Consider the following 20,016-nt stretch of genomic DNA (forward strand, 5'->3'; position numbering starts at 1 on the left):
TTAAAATAATCTGATTGGCCTGCAAGCAACCAGGTGAGTAGTATTAAGCCATTTGATTGGACATGGGATGCAGTGCTGAACCCAATTATGTGCAACCACAGCCAAGGAAGAGGTGCTGGGATCAATACCAGTGCCCAGGATGCTCTTTTAGACAACAGCCAATTCTGCGCTTTGCAGCCATCTAACTGGAAGAGACACACACACACACACACACACACACACACACACACACACACACACACACACACACACACACAGTGGAGGCTGTTACTCTCCTCTCTGTCTGTTTGCTGTATAATTTGCTCTCCTTTGTTGCTCATTTGGATTATTTTCACTCTCTCCCATGCTGTCATTTCATTTGACACGAGTCAGCAAAGAAAACGTTATTTACCAGCATTATTACAAAGGATCTGATGTTTCTCTGATGTAACAGTGTCGAAACATGTGCTGGCTGTTAGAAGTATATGACTATGAGAGTAGGACATCCTGTAAGGTGAATCAGTGAACAAAACGATTTTCTTGTAGAGATCGTGGGGAGCAAGTAAGGATGTTCAGGCAACCTCAATTTATCATTCTGTCTTAAAGGAGAAACCTATGATAAATTTACTAAATTTACTGCTTTGAAATTTATATTCTGGCCCATAACTTGCATTATTGTTTGCCCATTGCACGATAATTAGAGTTCATATTAATCTTGAATGTTTGTTTGAGTAGTTGTTGTTGTAAGTTGTAAGACAAAATCAATAATCTTTTAGAAGAAGTAGATTTTTATAACGGTTAATTAAGCAATATGTTAATGAAGTCTGGCAGGCAGTGAGGCAGGTAGTCACTGAACTCCAACTCCCGAGTGTGTATTTTCAGAGCAGTGTGCTTTTGTTTTTAGGATAATAGGCTTAGCTTTACGTGGGCAGACAACTGACAATGATAAACATGCTGATCAGCGAACAGTGTGGGAGTAACTTGCTATTGTCAAAATACAATGTTGAGCTTGTCTTGGGCTCCTGCAGTGTTCCTGCAGCCTGCCTGTGCTTCCTTGGGTGTGGAGAGGAGGGGGCAGGGGGAAGTTACTCGCTTTAACCATAGCTTGTATATTATATAGGATTTCAACCTATTCAGTATGGCTCCAACTCATTATTTGGACTGCAGTTCTCATTTTGGACACGCAACTGCTACATATTGCTCCTCTAAACCTCAATATTTGTATCAAGTTTTAAATTAATGTATCATTTCCTGTTGAAAAAACTCCCAGCCAATGACCATTCTACAGGCTAAACTTTAATTCAAGCAAACAATGTGAATCTAAGGCCTCTCATGAGCCTGAACTGCCTGCATGAACCCGGTACAATCTGGTAAAAAGATCCAACTGTGATTATTTTGACAGATATTACGATTGTGACACAATTCACGTTTGTGGAAATGATCATATTTGCATCACAATTTTCATTTTAATCAAAAAGAAGAAAAAAGAAAAACAAAATCATGATGATGTGCCATTTGGTCTGTATCAAACAAATATGTTCTTACATCTGCAGAACAATATTTGTAGGCCAGGACATGACTGCAGCACTGCAGCAGTTTATTATAATGCTCCTTTGTCACATTTTGTAATGAAAAGATTGCAGCTTCTATGGTTTGGCAGCCTAAAAACAGCCTATTTGATACACATAATATTATTATTATTGTTAAATATATGTGTCACTAGCTATTAATGTGAAATCAAAGGCAGCAGGATGTAGACAGGATGAGCAGATTGTTTGTGTGTGCTTGTGTGTGTCTGCAAGTATGTTTGGGCTAATGCCCATCGAACAGGTGGACCTGATAGGGCGTTGCTAAGATACAGACAGAGGCAGTGTGTACACGCTGTAAGATGACCCTAAACAACCCTGAATGCACATCCCTGTGCACTCACACACACACAGAAACACGGACAATTACTTTGCCCACCTCAACAATTCTCCACCTAATGTTTCCTCTCCCCCTGTAGCACTCAGATCATAGTAAAGCGATCCAATTTCTCTCACTTTCCAGCCCCCATTATATCAGTAATCTCTCTATTCATTAGGGGGGATGAGAAGAGGGCGCAGAGGTGGGGAGATGGCAGAGACGGCGCACCCAAAAAAAGTGAGAGAGAGAATATAAAGATAAGAGAGATTGAGGGAGATGGAGAGAGGAGAGGTATGACGAGAGAGAAAGAGGACTAAGCCTCGACAGAGTGAGGATAAAAATATCCTTGGTGTTATTTTTTCCTCCCTTCCTCTTATTTTGGAGTAAAAAGGGGTTGGGATGGGGGGGGGGGCACTGCGCCGAGTGCTACACGTGTACTGCAGCAGGCAAATGAGAGCACGCTGATAGACTGCATTACAGCAGCCAGGGCCAAACCCAAATGCTCTCCATTTATGCTGTTTTCTTAATCCTCCACTTATGAGCAAGAGAGATTAATAATGTTAATTATAAGAAACAATAACTTCTCCAAATATATTGGGCATTTTATCACACAGAGCAGCTTCCAGAACAGTCCTCTTCTATGGCAGGGGTTCATAAAGGCCCTTGAAACACTTTGTGACATGAAATGCATGCATTATATTTTAATCATTCCATTTCAATACTTTATAGGAGAAATATATAATATTCCAGGATTCTAATGTGACTGAGTCATAGACAGTATATTAAGTGAGATGAATCCCTATGGTTGAAGGGAGTTGTTTACACCTACAGGCGCAACATTATATTTTCAGCCGCTACTCTGTTTTTATATAAGAAATACAGAACCTAAGTCACAAAGAATGATTTCAACTGAGTTATTGCTCCAATATGAGAGGCTGTAGACTCACACTGTTTGCCTGAATTTAAGTTTAGCCTTCAATGGTCACTGACTGGGAATTTTTTCCCCACAGGAAATGATAAATCAATGCAAAAGTACATACAAATATTAGGGTATAAAGGAGCAATATGCAGCATTGAGCATCCAAAAACAAATGTTGCACTCTAAATAGCGACACAGAGCTACAGACTGTATATTAAATAAATTTAAATCCTATTAAATGGACGATCCTCACCAGACTTGAGGAAGCTCAGGCAGGCTGCATGAACGCTGCAGGAGCGCATGACGAGTGCATCATTGTAATTTGACAATAACGGGCGACGACGAGTCCTGCACTGCAAGTTGATCAGCTGTTTATAACCGTCAGTCGTCTGTTGATGCAAAGCTAAGCTTGTTATCCTGAAAACAAAAGCCCACTGCTCTGAAAATGCACACTCTGGAGTATGACTTAAGTGACTGATTTCTTTTAACTCATAAACACTTATTCAGTTGGCAAACATTCAACATTAACTCTAATAAATGTGAAACAGCCAAACAAAATCAGTTGTGCATACTGCTACAGCACTGATGTCAGAGAAACCAGTATTTCAACTTAACACATTTCCTTAATCTCTGGTGATACATCATGGTCATTTTATTAGTACAGTAAATACATTACATATTCCTCCTTTAACTTTTAATGGCCTATATTTAATACACCACTGGGCTACTACATCAAACTGTGAGCCCCTAACAAGCGTCTGGTTAGGAATAACAAAAGCCATTACATTAAGCTCCATTATGAGACTAATCACAAATCCTACAACAAATTCATGGGTTTTTCTGCGTGGCCCTCAAGTATTTGCTCGCTCTCTGAATTGGCTCTCAGTCATCAAAACTTTGAAAATCCCCGTCCTACAGAATAACATGTCTCGTGTCTTATGTTCTTGCCACAAAAATATGTAATATTTCAAGTGTTTGCTCATTCTGAGTAGCTCGATCTGCCCGTGTTTGCAAAGGTCTTACTTTGTGATAAGAACTCTACATTTCATCTCAAAAAGCTTTACTGCGGAGAAAAGAGCCTCCGCAGAGATGTTAAGATGGACTGTATAATGCTGTGTGTGTGTGTGAGTGTAAGTGTGTTTTAAAGATAGAGACGTTTATCCTTCGTCAAGACAAGGACCAGTCAAAGCGATGATGTATAATGTCAGCACTCATGATCTATGAACTGCAACAGCACACTGACATGCGCGCGCACACACACACACACACACACTGTGTTTCTGAGAGACAAAGGGAGGGAAATACTGGAGAAAAAGATGGGAGCTGCTATCAGAGCTGATTTAGGTCCTTTAAGATGACCCAAGGGTGGGTAGTCACTTGAAAAGACACTCAGCCTCAGGTGGCACGTGTTAAGTGTGGCATGAATGATGACAGCACAAGGTGAAGTAGATGCGAGCTTAGCAGTGTCTCTACCCCTCCTGTTGTCCCTGGTGTGTGTGTGTGTGTGTGTGTGTGTGTGAGCATTGTGTTTGTGCTCTTATTTTTCTGTGTGGGCTTGGGCAGCACAAGATTAATGCTAACAATTACATTTTGTCTTTTCCAAGCTTGCAGTTGCACAATAAAATGCAACACATGTCCACGCAGCTACTTCAGCAGGATTCCTTTTGTTGCACTAAATAGGATTTATGTGTGTATTGGCTGGGGATCCTTTATACTGGAGTTTGAACATCCTGGGTTTTCTCCAATATGCAAATCAATTTTTAGTTCAGGAATCCCAGCACAACACCGGAGCACCTTTCTTAGATACCCTTCCCTCTGATGAAAAATTAATAAATTGCGACTGACTAAACTCCTCTCATATCTTCTGCTCTGCAGTCCCATCTCTCCCTGTCTCTTCACGCTCTGAGCATTCAAACCAAAAGCAACTTGATGGTTCATTTATCTCTGAGGTGCACCACGCTAGCTGTCAATCATATGCCACTGCTGCTTAATAAACACAATACGGACAGTTTCTCAGTACTGTTCTTTATAATCCTGCAGAAAGATGGTGCAAAAAAAAGAAAATACAGGCTGTAATCAGCATTAGTTAAGACAGAGTTCCACCCTGAACCAACTGCACACTGCACTGTTGATCCCACTGTTTTTCATAAAGTGCACACCCATCACTTCCTAAAGGACACTTAGGTGTAACCATCAGGAACGTGAATGTGAACGTGACACTAGCTCTTTGTTTTAGCTTCAAAACAAAGGTATCTGCTTTTGCTTTGCAGTCATGTTCTGAGCCCCAACAGTTGATTGCAATTGAAGCCAAAACTTAAGATGAAAAGAGAGATTTGAGGGATAAAATGGCTTACTGATTTACATGATTGCAAATATTCTCACTGACACCCACACACACCCAGAGTTCATGTGGTAACAACTCCCACTCTGTAAGGTTCGTTCTTCCTGTTCTTTTTTTTTTTTTGTCTCAATTTATGTGTTTCAACATAACATTGTATCTCCCGAACCACGAATGTTAATGATGAAGATTACAGTATTACAGTAATTATACACTGATTACAGGAGATTATACAGTATACATATTGTATTCTGCTTCTTATTTTAGATTAGGAACTACAACTACATAATATGATTCTCCTTGCCTGTAAAATAATGATCAAGTCTAGCAAAGTTATATGATCTAACAAGTGATGTGGCTGGTTTGGTGTTCAGTTGTCCTACTATAGAATTGGACATTAAAGTGGACCAAATTACAAAGATGGTGAACTTGCTTAAGTAAGCCTTACACTGTTTTGCAGAATTTTGAGTAGTTAAAGCTGAGAGTAACAAGCCTTACATTTGTCTAGAAATTACAGTAATTGACCTTTCGCTTAGCCCCGCCCTTCTTAGTTACTGTTGCTATGCCTGTTGCACTTTACATACACAGTTATAACAATAGCAGTGGCAGATTTAATATTGAAATTGGAAGTCATTTTTCAGGTCTAATTTCTAGCTGACAAACATGGACTTTTGATTTCATAAGTGTAGCCAGCTATTGTATGCTAATGCTGGTGCTTGAAGCCCTTGAGTCAGCTGAGAAGTCATTTGTCTTTTTAATGTTTCCATCTGACACATTTTAAAAAGAGAAACCACTAAAAGGTACACAACTTAATAGCTGTGTACATAATATAATGTTAATGCTAACAGACTGATGCTAAAGCTACATCCTAGCAAACTTAAGTCAAACAGTAAAGTTTGACACGTATATAAATACAATAAATGGCAGAAATACACTGTTAGTTGTTCTGTTTGAAGTTGTTTGAATTAATGTTAGACATTACTAATGTGTTGGTGGCATTGTCTAAATAAAACTTGCCAATCTGCTCAACTATATTGTGTAAGAAAATGTACAAAAGTTGCTACACTATTTCAACCCTGTAAAGAACAAACAAAATCCTGATTCTTATCTGGTAATCAGGTATTTCTGCTTCCAAACAGTATTACACTAATTTACACTCAGTCCTTGCTTAGGTGACAGTTTCACAATACTGCTCTGTCTCAAATCACAGGGGAAATGCATAAAGAAATGTGCATATGACAGTGGAATATTAAATAAGCACACATATCTACACAGACATACTTATAAGCAAGCTACCATTCATGTTGAATCACTGAGGAAATCATTGTTGCCATTCTGCGAAAATAAATAAATAAATAATAATAATAAAAAAATAAAAAAATCAAATGTGTTTCTAACTCCTGACCTGGAGAAAATGATAAATACACTGAGCACTGTTGTACAATACACACACACCTTGAGTGTCAGAATTTAAAGCAGAAATTTGTAATATATTTACTGTAATAAATCATAAAATGACCATGATGTGTCATCAGAAATTAAGAAAACATGATAAGCTGAAATACATGGGGTCCTTTGAAATTTCTATTCCGACCTGTAACTTGTGTTAATGTTTACCAATTTCACATCGGAGTTCACATTAATGCCTTATTCTCACCAAATGAGTAAGCATCTGTTTACGAGTCATACCAAATCATTAAAAATGTTCTTGAAGGAACTGATGTTTATAACAGTTAAATTGAGCAATATGTTAAAGGAGTCTGGCAGGCAGTAAAACAGGCAGCCACTGAACCCCAGCTCCAGAGTGTGCAAGTTTGTAGCAGTGGGCTTTTACTTTTTGGATAACGTCCCTAGCTTTACATTGACAGACAGCGGATCAACTTACAGTGTAGGACAAATTACAATATGCTCATCTTGTGCTCCTGCAGTGTTCCTGCAGCCTGCCTGAGTTTCCTTGAGTCTGAAGAGGAGGGCGGGGGAGGAAACACCTTTCTTCAACAATAGATCATGTATGAAATAGGGATTCAAGCTATTTTGATACCATATATGGCTCCAACTCACTATTTGGACAAACTCCAAGTATAGAGTTTCAACATAAACGTTTGATGGTTGCATGACATCTTTTAAATTCCACACGCGTCTTTTCAATTCTGAATTGCAGTGTGTGATGTGTGTACATGTATCTGCACAGCTCACATGACAACTGCCCCCAGACTCAATATGTGTGTGTAATGTGTATGTGTGTACATGTGTTTCCTTCCTGAGTTCTGACCCTCATATATCAGGGCTTGAGACTGAAATTACCTGTCAGAACAAACTACTACCACCACGCCTTTTACACACACGCGCGCACACTTACAGACACACACTGATAAATAAGTGCTGAAGTCTTTTAAGGCACACTGTTCACCACAGCAAGGTGAGCAGTACACTGTAAATCTGTCATGACAGAACATTCTCTTAAGGGGGGGTATTTCTCTTGTTTCTAACATGCACGCGCACAAGCACAGACACACACACACGGCATATTTTATATGGAGCACAAGTTGTCACTTGGGCTGATTGCTGCACTGGCCAGCACTCTTAGTTGGTCATTTGTCTCCTCTTTTTATTTAATTTTATTTTTCGATTACTCTGCAAAACATATTCATCTTGGATGTGTCACGGTGGATTTATCATTACAGCTGTCACAGGCAAAGTGAGGGAGGTAAAACTTCACTGAAGGCCCACAATGCGCGACACTTGTCACCTGAACTACAGACTTTTCTGTGATTTCAGCACCATCTATTAATATTATCTGCTTCAAAACAAGTTTTTTTTCTCTTGTTTTGGCACACATAAAGACAGAAGCAGCATCCACTGCAAATCAGATTGTCACAAATCACAGATGAGTCTGAGAGCAAAGAAAGACTTGAATGCCAGCCTTATAAGATGCTGCTGTTTCTGACATATTGCTGACAACAAGGCAGCAGATCCACTGAAGAACTAAAGGGAAGACGAGCAGTGCTTTTCCACTGGCACTTTTGGTCGGTTGAGTCAAACCATGCTGCCCTTATTTGCATTTCTATTACCACTTCTAACTCGTCAAACTGTACCTGCTCTGGAGTGGGGCCAAAGCATGCACAGCCCGGTACCAAGCAGACTGTGGTGACATCTTACCGACTGTGGCCAACCCATGAAGAGCCCCCTTTCTCAACCTCAAACAAGTGCGCATTGTGAGTAGGGGTGTTTCTAGAGAGGGAGGCCTGAGGGGGGGACTGGTCACCCCTGAAATCTGATTGGCCAACCTATTGTCCTCAAGTATGATTGGTCATCTGTCTAATGAGAGGGGGGACTTCAGTTGGAACCAACTGTTTGATGAGTATTTTAAAATTTGTTTTCTTTTGTTTGTAGCAAGAATAATTTACTTAAATAAAAAAATTATTACACTATATTTCATGATGGTGTGTGAAGGGTGTGTTCCACAGCCTAAGAAAAGAGGCACAATAGAGGTACAAGTTAAACAGTAAAAGTTTTAAACTCAGGAATGTAAGTAACTGAAGGATACTGTAATAGTACAGCCACCCCTCTAAAGTGGAGATTAATTTTGCTGTACGATGATACACTGTGATACATTTTTTGATTACACCAATTCAGTGGCTGTGTAAATGCTAATCATCATATTTTTTACGACTACAACATAATTAATTCCTTTTGGCAGTATATACATACAGTGCATACATACAATAGAGACTGCGCTTGATATTAAAATTCCATGGGCCTATGTTTTAAGTCAAAATGAAGAATGATATCTGAAATTCTCTCAATAAAAATACAATACATTTCAAAAAAGATACTATAATATAAGTTATTAAAGCAGATAAGTAGTAATGGTAGCAATGGTACATTAATGTGCATGCATGCGTGTATCTGTGTGTTCAACTCTCAGTACTTTTGTAGCTTCTAACTGAATCTCTGTGGTTTGAAGTTTAGTTTCTCTCCCTTGTCACTGTTTGTACCCTCAGGTATCTGTTTTATTTTACTGCTTCTTGTTTGTTTTCAGCTGGATAAAAGTCATGTTAAGTTACTGCTAATGAGACCCCAACATTTCCTGATTTGCTGTTTGATAATAAAAGCATTAACAAGAAAGTGTTTTTCCGCAGTATTACTACTGCCTCACTTGAGGTTTGTCAAGCTTGTTTTCAGTTAAAAGATATACCTTCAAGCGGGTGGCCCTGTTGTAAAAGAGATGCAGATCAGCCATGCTGGGCTGACACACCGAGTCAAACGAAGTCAAATCAAGCCAGCATATGAGTATGGAAAAGGGGTATGAGATAGAATGCTGTGACCCACTGTACATACTGCAATATGTCACACTGGCACTGTACATTTGTACATACAGCCCATCTGCCTGCCTCTGTGTGTGTGTGTGTGTGTGCTGACCGTGTCTTCCTTCCTCCCCTGACAGCCGTTGATGGTCTAACAACCCACACTGGCCCGTCGCCCCGACCTAGCCTTGACCAATCATGTTTCTCGTGTCCTGGCCCTGAAGCCCTATTGGCTGAGCTCTCTCACCCACAACAAAGCCATCTGTGGCCACTCATCACCTGGGTAACAACCTGAGGCAGCAGAGCATGCTGGGAACAAAGTCAGCTGGCTCTGGATATTTGGTAATTCTCTTTGGTGTATCTGTACCTGACAGGACAAGAGATATTAGTGTGGAATTGGTATTTAAAGTCCTCTTGAGGTTCTTAAAGGTGTAATCAGTCATACTTTACTGACTCTTTGCACTAAATGACCATAATGTATGGCTGGGGGCTCAGAAATGTTGCTGATTGATGCCATTGACTGACATTTCAAGCTCTCTAAACAGGCAGCATTAGCCCAGTAAGTTCTCTAACCTCCCAGTTCCCCTTAACTATCCATGATGCATGCATCCACAGTAAATCGAACTGTCATAATTGTCACACTTGGTTTGGTTTCTGCAGAACTTAAAGGGAAACTTTGCCATTTCATGTGGATGTACTTTAAGTGTTAATGGTAAATATCAGCACTTGCAGCAATAAATTCCTCATTGTGTGTCTCAGTTTTTAACGGAGAGAACAGAGTTCTCCTGCTGCGAAATCTGTTATTCTTCCTGCATCCAGTGATGTCACAGAGATGTTGGTGTTAAGGAAGCACTACAGTCTATTTCAGATTGGACTTCTAGTCTCCAGACACATGCTAAATTAGTATTTTTATAACGCTATGTTTTGGCCAGCAGAGTAATAGCTAAAGGCTAGGGTGGTGATAACATGGCAACATGGGGGTGGAGTCACAAGTTTGCCTGCAATGCACCCTGGTACAGGAAGGTGAGCAGGACAACACAGTTTGCTTGGTCAGTATAACATGCACTTTGGCATTCACTGCTTCAAATGACTAGATTTACAATCAACACTGACTGGACATCCATATAAAAAGTGCTGAATTTTCCCTTTAAATGAGGGACTTTCAGACTGAAGCATCTTAAATACTGATTAGGATTTGGCAGGATTTTACACAGACAGGTAAGCAACCTATGGTGCCACGTTAGCCACATAAGCCAAAGAGTTTGTGGCTGATTTATTGACCAATTACATGAAAATGTTTCAGGCCAGTAAACATTTACAAACAGCAGCTGTAAGCTGACCTTAGAGGAAAATATTAGACTTCAGCGCTAGTTTAACTGGGAAAACACCAGGGACCTAATCTGATTGGAAAAACGGCCCTTGTTACACAAAAGCATCCCTTATTGTATCTCTCTCTCTCTCTCTCTCTCTCTCTCTCTCTAGCTCTTTGTTTTGTTTCTCACCCTTTTCTGAGATATTTCATTTAACTCTGAGATGATGTTGGGTAAAAACCAATGACTAAGCCTCTAGACCAGAAAGAAGAAAAGCATTTCAGAAAATATATCTTTCAAAACTGATTCATATAGGACCAGTTGTTGGTCTTTAGTGCCAGTTAGTTTAACCATATTTAAAGCCGTCATGTAAGACAATAGCAGATTGTGAAACAAGCTAAATGTAGCAATCACACATCCAAAAGTGAGTTCTGCAGTCCTAATAGTGAGAGTTACAGATGGTACATTAAATAGGTTGAATGTCTATTTAATATGTGATCTATAACTGAAGCGAGTTGTTTCCCCTCCTCCCTTCTTCCTGGACTCAAGACAGGCTGCAGGAACACTGCAGGAGCGCAGGATGAGCACATCATTGTAATTTGACAATGACAAGTGACAGTGAATCCCATACTATAAGTTGATCAGAAGCTTATAACTTTATCTTATAACATTATCCTGAAAACAAAAGCCCACTGCCCTGAAAATACACACTCTGGAGTTTGAGCTCAGTGGCTGCCTGCCTTCTGCCTATCACACTCCATTAACATATTGCTTAATTTAACCGTTAGAAACATCCACCCCTTCCAAAAGATGATTTCTTACAAATCATGCGCAGACACTCACTCATTTGGTGAATATTCAGCATTAATTTAAACTCCAATTAATGAGAAACAGGAAATTAGGCAGTAGTGGTGTTGTCAGAGAAGCAATTTAGCATATTTAATCTCTGATGGCATATCATGGTCATTCCATGATAAATTACAGTAAATATATTCTAGATTTCTCCTTTAAATACTGAACACATCCATATTCTTTTAAGCGTAATTTGATCTCAATCATTTTCTGGTTTAAGCATCTGAATTACTGGAAAATACAACATCTCTCATTTTGTTTTTACAAATAAATTTTGGAATCAAATTTTGTCATTCAGAATTAAGGTTTTGTAATTTCACACATCGTTATTTAAAAAAATAACAATAATTGGGATGTAAACACAGATTGTGTGCATCTCATCCCTCCCTCTGCCAGATGGAAAGCCAGACAGAGCTGGCAAGACCTGCAACATCTCCCACTGGCTGCCGGGGAGCGAGCGCATGATGAGAAGGAGAGCAGAAGAGACTGAATGAGAGATGCAGGAATAAACGAGAGGAAGAACAGAAGGACTCATCAAGGAGCTCTTCAATTTTGGAGAGCACTCATTTGTAGCGGCTTCCCGCTGTTACCCCAGTCTCAATTTCTTCCCTTCCCTGTTTCTTCACTGCCTAAATCACAAACTCTTCCTCCTCAACTCCCATTCAATTTTTTCATTCTCCTCACTCTTCCTGACTCCGACACTTCTTCTCTTCTCTTAGCTCCAACTCTCAATGCCTTGGTCTTTTATCCAGTAATTGCATCTTTCTACAATCTCAATACTTTACGTAGACTCTGTGGAAACTTGGTGGAAGTCTCTAATTACTAAGGACATGGGTGAAAACAAACAAACTGTGGCAGGAAGCCATGCAATCAAACAAACATCTGCACACACACAAATTCCTATGTGTACTAACACAGCTAATCTCTTGATCTTATAAGAAATCAGAAAACCTATTTCATTATTCTGCTTTTTCTGTTTTTATTTTATTCAGAAGACACACACCTCACTATATTTCTTGCTGATCATTGCTTTCTTTACTTACTTATGTAGCGCACTGGGTGGCAGCTTGGTTGTCTTCTCCATCTGGCCATAACAGGATGTCTTGGCTTCAGGGATGTCACCGTACTCTTCCAACATGGCTGCCGCCGCTGATGTTATGATCCCCAGACCATCCCGAACTCGCGCCTCCAACGGGTAGTCCCAGTCGTCGTAGGACACTGAAATCATTCCCGGTGGAAACTCGTCGGGCGTTATTTCCGGGTTCCCCGTGGTGAGCGATGGCACAATCCAGATGTATCCAAAACCGGTGAGGCCCAGGGAGCGAGCCTCCTCCAGGATGTAGACCGCCTCATCCTTGGAGCAGTAGAGCAGGACCACTGGGGACTGGACCTTCTTGAGCATGATCTGAGACCGGCTGTCTTCCTCCACTGCGTCCAGAATGATGATATTCTGCAGGTCCCAGCCCACAAAACTAAAGCAAGGATAACGAGGACAAGAGTGAAATGTTAATATTTAACTAATAGACTATTAACTTTGCTCAGGTGCCGGCAAGGGCAGTTATAATTATCCATTATAATTAATATCATTGTTAAGTGCGACATGAATGCTAATAGGTGTAGAGTGCTTATTGTCGAGGGAAACACATTAAGGCTAAATGGAATGCAAATGCTAAAGCTGGTCCGGTATAATGATGCTCAGCAGGTTCCAGCCCACACAACTAAAGGACAAGGAGAACAAACCTAAGCCTGTTAATGTGAAAGGGCCAGTGTGATGCCTGTGGTCAATGTGCTAATTGGTGACAACAGTTATCAGAAAATAGTGCTGCTATCAACATGAAACGGAGCTTCTGTCACACCTCTTGGGAAAAAAAATACGATCATTAGTATTGCCTTGTTCCTGCACAACCATGTGGCTGAAGACAGATGTTTTTACACACAGATTTTCCTCTGTGGTGAGTTAAAAGTGTGATGCTCAAAGCAACAGTGAAGGAGAACTGTATCTGTTTTATCCAAAAGCAAAAAAATTAATCTAGTTCTGTAGCCAGAGTTAAGATAATGACTTGTGGAGCCTCTTTTTCATCCAGTGGGACTGCTTGCTGTTTTTCACGATGTCCAAAGTGATGATATTCATCATGTCCCAGTATGCACAGGTAGAGAGCAGCAGTAACAGAAATGGTGTAAGAAAAGGCAGATGCTATTTGGACATGTAATTTCACACTACTGTCAAATTTTAGTCTCCTAAAGGGGGATTTGACTCCGGTGTGAATAGTCAATTAGCTACCATGTGTTAATTTACACATGGATATAAATAGACACTCCATAAAGAAAATCGTATATCATAAACTGGTAGGCACGCTGCGCTGTCAGGGGTACAGGTCCTTGATGGCAGAGTTGGCAGGGTGAGGGACAAAGATGGATTCAAACACACACACACACACACACACAAACTGGAGACTGTTAATTGAGTCTGACACACGGTAGGGAAATGAGCGAAGCTGTTAACCATCATGCAGGAATCCAACAACAGACAGGTAGTGTAACATGAGAGTGATTTGGGACTTGCTGTCCAAAGTGATAATGATCTACAAGTCCCAAATGACAAAATTAGTAAAGAGAAATAATGATACACAGACACATTAGCAGAGAAAGAGATAGACACAGCCTGGGTAATAACAGTTTTGTGGAAATATAATACTGCATCAATCCTCTTAATTACATAAATATACTGATAAATAAATAGACACTACTTTCTAATGTTTTTTCCCTCTTAGCACACTCTTTACTTACAGATCAATCACCTTGGTTGAAAGATGAGTGTGTATGGTGTGTGTCAAACAAGTAAGTGAAAATGTGTCCAATGTCTGAACAACCGTCCCCGTCCAAAAACCCAGCTCTGTTCCCTTTAATCTGCAGATTATAGTGACAGGATGGCCACCTACCTGCCTGCATTCATCTCCACCAGACAGCCTGTGTATGCAGCCATCCACCAAATACAAAAAAACCCCACTCATTCTTATGTTGTCTATTTGGGCCTGTATTTCTACTGTACGTGCTAATATCTTTCCACAGTCAGGTCAGGCTTGACTCGCTGAGTTGACTGCTCCAATTTTCTGCCGTGAATGATGGAACTTCATTGGTATTAAAACTGTCTGCCCATGACTAAGTCACTGTGAACCAGCTGAATGCTGACACGGGAAATCGACAGTGGGTAATTGCAGGTAATTGGGCTTATTATTTCTTGTTTCATAAATTATATTTCTGGCTATTATTTCAACACCGAGGTCAACATCATCTCTGGAGGGTATGGATATTGACATTGGGATGTTAAGTTACTTTTCTTTATTATAAATTTGTAATGCTATGCCACGATCAATGAAGTATTGTAAATTCAATTAAATGGAGACAATATTGACAATAAAGCTGATCTAAAGATGGATAAACAAGGTGCATGGTCTTGTTTGAAGCTGCGAGGGGAAAACGTGCGGGATTCCTGCAGAACCCAATCAATTTTTGATCAGGCATTTTGAGTTTTCCTTTTTTCTCAACAGTAGTTCTGTAACTCTGCAGCTCTCTTAAACTAAGATGAATAGAAGAAAACAAACCCTCTGACTTTGCTCTCTGCTCTAAAAAAAAGTATCTGGACAGTCACCACTTTTGTTAACCTGTATGTAGTCTCCCAGATCAGAATGTAAGAAATATTTCGCCAGATTAGATAAACTGACCTTTCTCTAAGCCCCTCCTGTGAACATCAACTGTCCAATCATAGAGTGGCAACCATAACTAGGACACTGCAGGGCTGTTTCATGAGTTTGGACAGTGGCGTCCTTTTTGTGGTCTTTCCAAAATGTAAAATACAAGAGCACACATGTGGTGAATGGTTTAAACTTTCTGTCCTAACCTAAGCTCCAAATGTTAGCATGCCCAGCTAACTAATGCTAGCTTAGCTGCAGTAATGTTACCTCAGTCCAAACTTGTGTTAGATACCACTGCATTTGCCAAACTAATGGCAGCCGCTACCCTTGGTCTAATCCCGGTGCTTCCTTTTCTCACATTAATGACTGTATTTCTTTAAACGATCATATAAATATACATGTTGTATTTCACCATCCAATCAGTTTTTGCTGGGAGCTAGCTTTAGCCTCCGTCATTTAGCATAAAGGTTATATTGTGTACACAACTGTTAAGTAAGTTTTTACTGGGTTCTTTGATTAAAATGCAAAACATTTAAAAGTCCGCTGGAAATTGACTTCCCAGTTGACTCAAGGAATTTACACGAGCCTTAGCTTACATTAGCCAGCTACACTTATGAAATCTGCGAGCAAGTGTCATTGTTTTAGCCGACAAAATCCTTAGTCGTCAGCTAGAAATGAGAAGCTGCTTTTGTTTACCTCTCTGTGGAATCGAAGGCATAGTGTTTAAATAATTTCGATGATATATCTGCTGCAGTTGTCTCTGTAAATTGCAAAAGTGCAGGGCGAGAACAGAAAGCTTGACAGGTGTAGCAAGAGTAACTATGGCAGGTGAGGCTTAGTGAAGGGTCAATTGCAAATGTGCAATCATTTATTTGTAGCTCATGTTTCCCAGTGTGTTGATCATAAAACCTGTTTGAGGGACAAATTCCCAATCTATGCAATCGGCCATTGGTTAAAACATCAGTAACAAGTGTAAGCAAATACAGACTCAGGCAGAAAGTTTATGAAACCACTGTTTGGTCTGACACCAAGAATAACTGCTAATGAAAAAGACCCTCCTCAGCTGGGCTTTAATATATCATGAGTTCAGGCACCTGCCCTTGCCAAAATCTCAACACTGCTGAACATGCATCATTAATTTGACATTTTTTGCCAAAAAATATGGCTTGCTGTTCTCTTCAGCAGTTTTTCCTCTTTCTCTTTCTCTCTGCAGAGAACTACAGCATCAGTTAAAATGACCTAAAGGTGCGGCGAACAGCCAGACTGCGTGTGCAGTAAACTTACCTGTCATCTGTATTAATTTTAAGAATGCTGATGAAATCCTTTTAGGCTGACTGACTTTTTAGCACATACTATATGAGGGGAGGAGATGAAAACCACAAAGCCCAAAACACTGTGTGCAGTAACTCTTCTCGAAAGTAAACTTGCCCATTGTCTGGGGAAATTTACAATGATAACGGAGAAGATTACAGTCCAAATGGGGAAATGGGCTTGGAGAAATGCCCGGGTAGGAGCGTATGAACTATTTCAGAGAGACACGTACAGCTATCTTCAGTTTCCCTTAGTACAAACTGTTGCATTGTGAAATGATAATGATGATGATGGAAGGATGACCCAGTATGTTAGGTTGGGGAAGAAAATCAGCCCAATGTTGATGTGCTTCATAGTTCCTCCATTAAAGCAGCACAATATAAAATCATTTGAAGTTGTTTATCTACACTCTGAGTTAATGTGTTGAAAGTGTTTCCATCTGAATTGTATTCTCACAAGGTTTGGCGGTTTGGTTATTTCATATTTTTAAGCTCTGTTTGATAATCTTGCAACTTATTGATGCTTGCAGCATGGCTCCAGGGATGGCAATGTTTGTCGGTTGGTTGCTCAGTCCATCATTTTGGCCAGACTGAAATATCTTAAATGGGTTGCCATTAACTTTGGTATGGAGAGCCATGTTGCCCAGGGGATGAATTCTACTGGCTTTGATGATCCCCTGACTTCCTTTCTAGCACCGCCAGCGAGACAAAGTTTCGATCCAGTGAAATATCTCATCTACTTGATGGGTTGGCACAGAACAGTGTTCTTTTAAAACTGGTTCTTTGTTCTTGCAGTGGTTCCATTCATGACCCATGGAACCTTGATGCTATCTGGTAAAGCAGCCCTTGTTTATACCAGGTTTGATGGGAACCATTGTAGTCAAAGATTTCATCAACAGAGGGGGTTAACAACCTATAAAATATGACATGCCCACTTTGGTTACCAAAGAAAACCTTTTCTTTGTTCCTTTTTGAGTGTATGACCAATCTCGTTTTGGCAGAAATGTTGAATCCTCAACAATTCAAAAATTAGTTGCTTGAACTGGAATGGGGCCATCTACATGTTGATGGAAAAGGCCTAAATGTCTCCTAATGACGATGGTGTTTGTGGTTTAGAATGAAATATCTCTAACCAATACAAAACCTGCTAAATGAATTACATTGCAATCAGAATTAGCTGTAGTTTGTTTACTGCTAATTAGAAAATGTTAGCATGCTATCACACTAAACTAGTATGGTGAACATGGTAAGCATTATACCTGCTTAGCATCAGCATGTTAGCATTGTCATTGAGAAAGACAACATGGCTGTAGACTTTCAGTCTTCGTGTAGTTTATATCTGACAAACTTAGCTTGTGCTCTCTATACAGACCTTCTCCAAAGAGAGTGAGTTTGCTGGCTGTCACAGCTGGCAATGCAACTCTGTCAACAAATACATCCACATCTGGACTGGTAAAGTACAGCACCAATGGGATTTCATTACTTCCTAAGTGACAACTTTGTGTTATAGTATCATCTTGTTAGCTACTTGAGAACAACCATGCCACCATCTGGGTGAAAACAAGCGCTGTAAAAGTATGTGCACCAAACTGAAATTGAAATTGAATTGTAAAAAGAAAAATAGTGTCAGCATGCCTAAAAGCTGCTCCATCACATGATTTTTTTTACTTCCCCAAAGAGTGTAGGACAGTAAAAGAAGAGATTTTAAGCCATCCGCAGAGAGGAAACTAGTAAACTGTGGGAACCAGCAGCCAGTCAGTATGTGTGTCACAGGTTTCATCGCAGGTTAATTTATGATGTTACTGAGTAAATATCATGTGTGATGATTGTTCCTGTAGATCGAAGTGAAGTGAATGAGTCTTAGTGATCATGTAACCAAAGTCTAAAATCCAATTTTTACTGTGAAAAATATTGCCCCGCCATAAAACACCTGCTTTTAGAATTTCAGTCAGAATGACATAAGGTATTTTGAAAAGGGGCTGGGCTTAAGACAGGAGAAACATACCAGGATGGACTGCTCTCATCTATATTAATCAGACCCACAGTCTGACAAGATGAAATCCTACCTGTTGTCCACAGTAGTTTTTAGGATGTTAATGAACTCCTGATAGCCGGGGAACTTTGACGTGACAATGGAGAAGATGTGCCAGTCGTACTCCTCCATGATGTTCAGCATCAGCAGAGCCTCCTGCTGGATGGAGGCACCGAACTGGAAGAATGTCGACTTCACATCCTGAGCAAAGAGAACAGCAGAGAGGGATGGAGGGAAGGAGAAAAGGGAGGAAGAGGAGGATAAAGAGAGGAGAAGAAGAGATTTAGTTGAAGATTTATTTGGATTTTTGCCTCGCTTTCCTTATTAGTCCACCAGCTAATTCAAACTGCATATCAGAAATATCAATCAACAACAGAGCATTTAAACTTTGGCACAATGTGAGCATGCGCGCACACACACACACACACACACAAAGATCGAGAGTAATAAGCTTCTCGTGGAGGAAATATATGGATGAGGGGCTCAGAACAATTCAATTAAGCCCAAATTGGATTGGTGCGGTACAGGCAGGCTGCAGAACTCTGTGGGCCTGGTTCTGGGGAACGAGGGTTACATTCACTCTGAGTCACACATATCCACTCCATTAAACCTGACTCAGAATCATTTGCCACTTAATTCAGCCAAACTGAGACACGAGCTTGGACAGAGCAGACAAGCACTATTACAGGTGGACAAATTAAGTCTATTCATTTATGTCGGAGGATTCATTTTAAATGATTCATTACGGTGCAGGCTATTAAAACGAGTCAAAACAAGTCATAATAAAATACTGCTTTGCTGCGTTGTATGCCTCTGAACAAACATGGATGTAAACTGCAACATGACACAGACTCATATATATATAAACATGCTGTCTTCACTTAAAGATGTTTTTTACAGAGGAGCACAGAGGACTGATAAAGAGTGTTTTTGCAGAACATTGTGATGTCATATCCTATTAGACATTTGTGTGAAATATGGTCATAATTATCTTACGAATTCATGTGAGCTTATGAGTCCAAATGAATGCTTGTTCCAGAATTTGAAGAAATTCTGTCCAGTTGTTCCTGAACATATTGCATTCACAAAAATGTAATAGACGTGAGATCACAGTGATGTTGACCTTTGACCTCCAAATTCTAATTAGTTCATCACTGAGTCGAAGTGGACATTTGTGCCAAATTTGCAGAAAATCTGTCAGGCATTCTTAAGATAGCATGTGGAAAAGAATGGGACAGACATGTGGTCACAGTCACCTCTGACTTCCAAATAATAATCAGTTCATCCTTGAGACCAAGTGGACGTTTGTACAAAATTTGAAGTCATTCCATGCAGATGTTCCTGAGATATTGCAATCACAAAAATGGGACAG

At 40.0% G+C, this 20,016-nt stretch overlaps 1 protein-coding gene across 1 annotated transcript in view; it reads right to left on the minus strand.

Moving 5' to 3' along the window:
- The window catches only part of grin2aa (glutamate receptor, ionotropic, N-methyl D-aspartate 2A, a), a 207,380-nt gene that overhangs the window by 58,998 nt on the left and 128,366 nt on the right, over positions 1–20,016 (minus strand). The window contains exons 3-4 of the mRNA XM_084743664.1: positions 18,679–18,845; positions 12,654–13,082 (exon numbers count right to left, since the gene is read on the minus strand). Coding sequence (XP_084599790.1) covers positions 12,654–13,082; positions 18,679–18,845 — 596 coding nt within the window. The remainder of the gene's footprint in view (positions 1–12,653; positions 13,083–18,678; positions 18,846–20,016) is intronic.

This window comes from Lutjanus erythropterus, chromosome 19 (assembly GCF_056507025.1).
Source record: "Lutjanus erythropterus isolate fLutEry1 chromosome 19, fLutEry1.hap2, whole genome shotgun sequence".
Lineage (NCBI taxonomy): Eukaryota > Metazoa > Chordata > Actinopteri > Lutjaniformes > Lutjanidae > Lutjanus > Lutjanus erythropterus.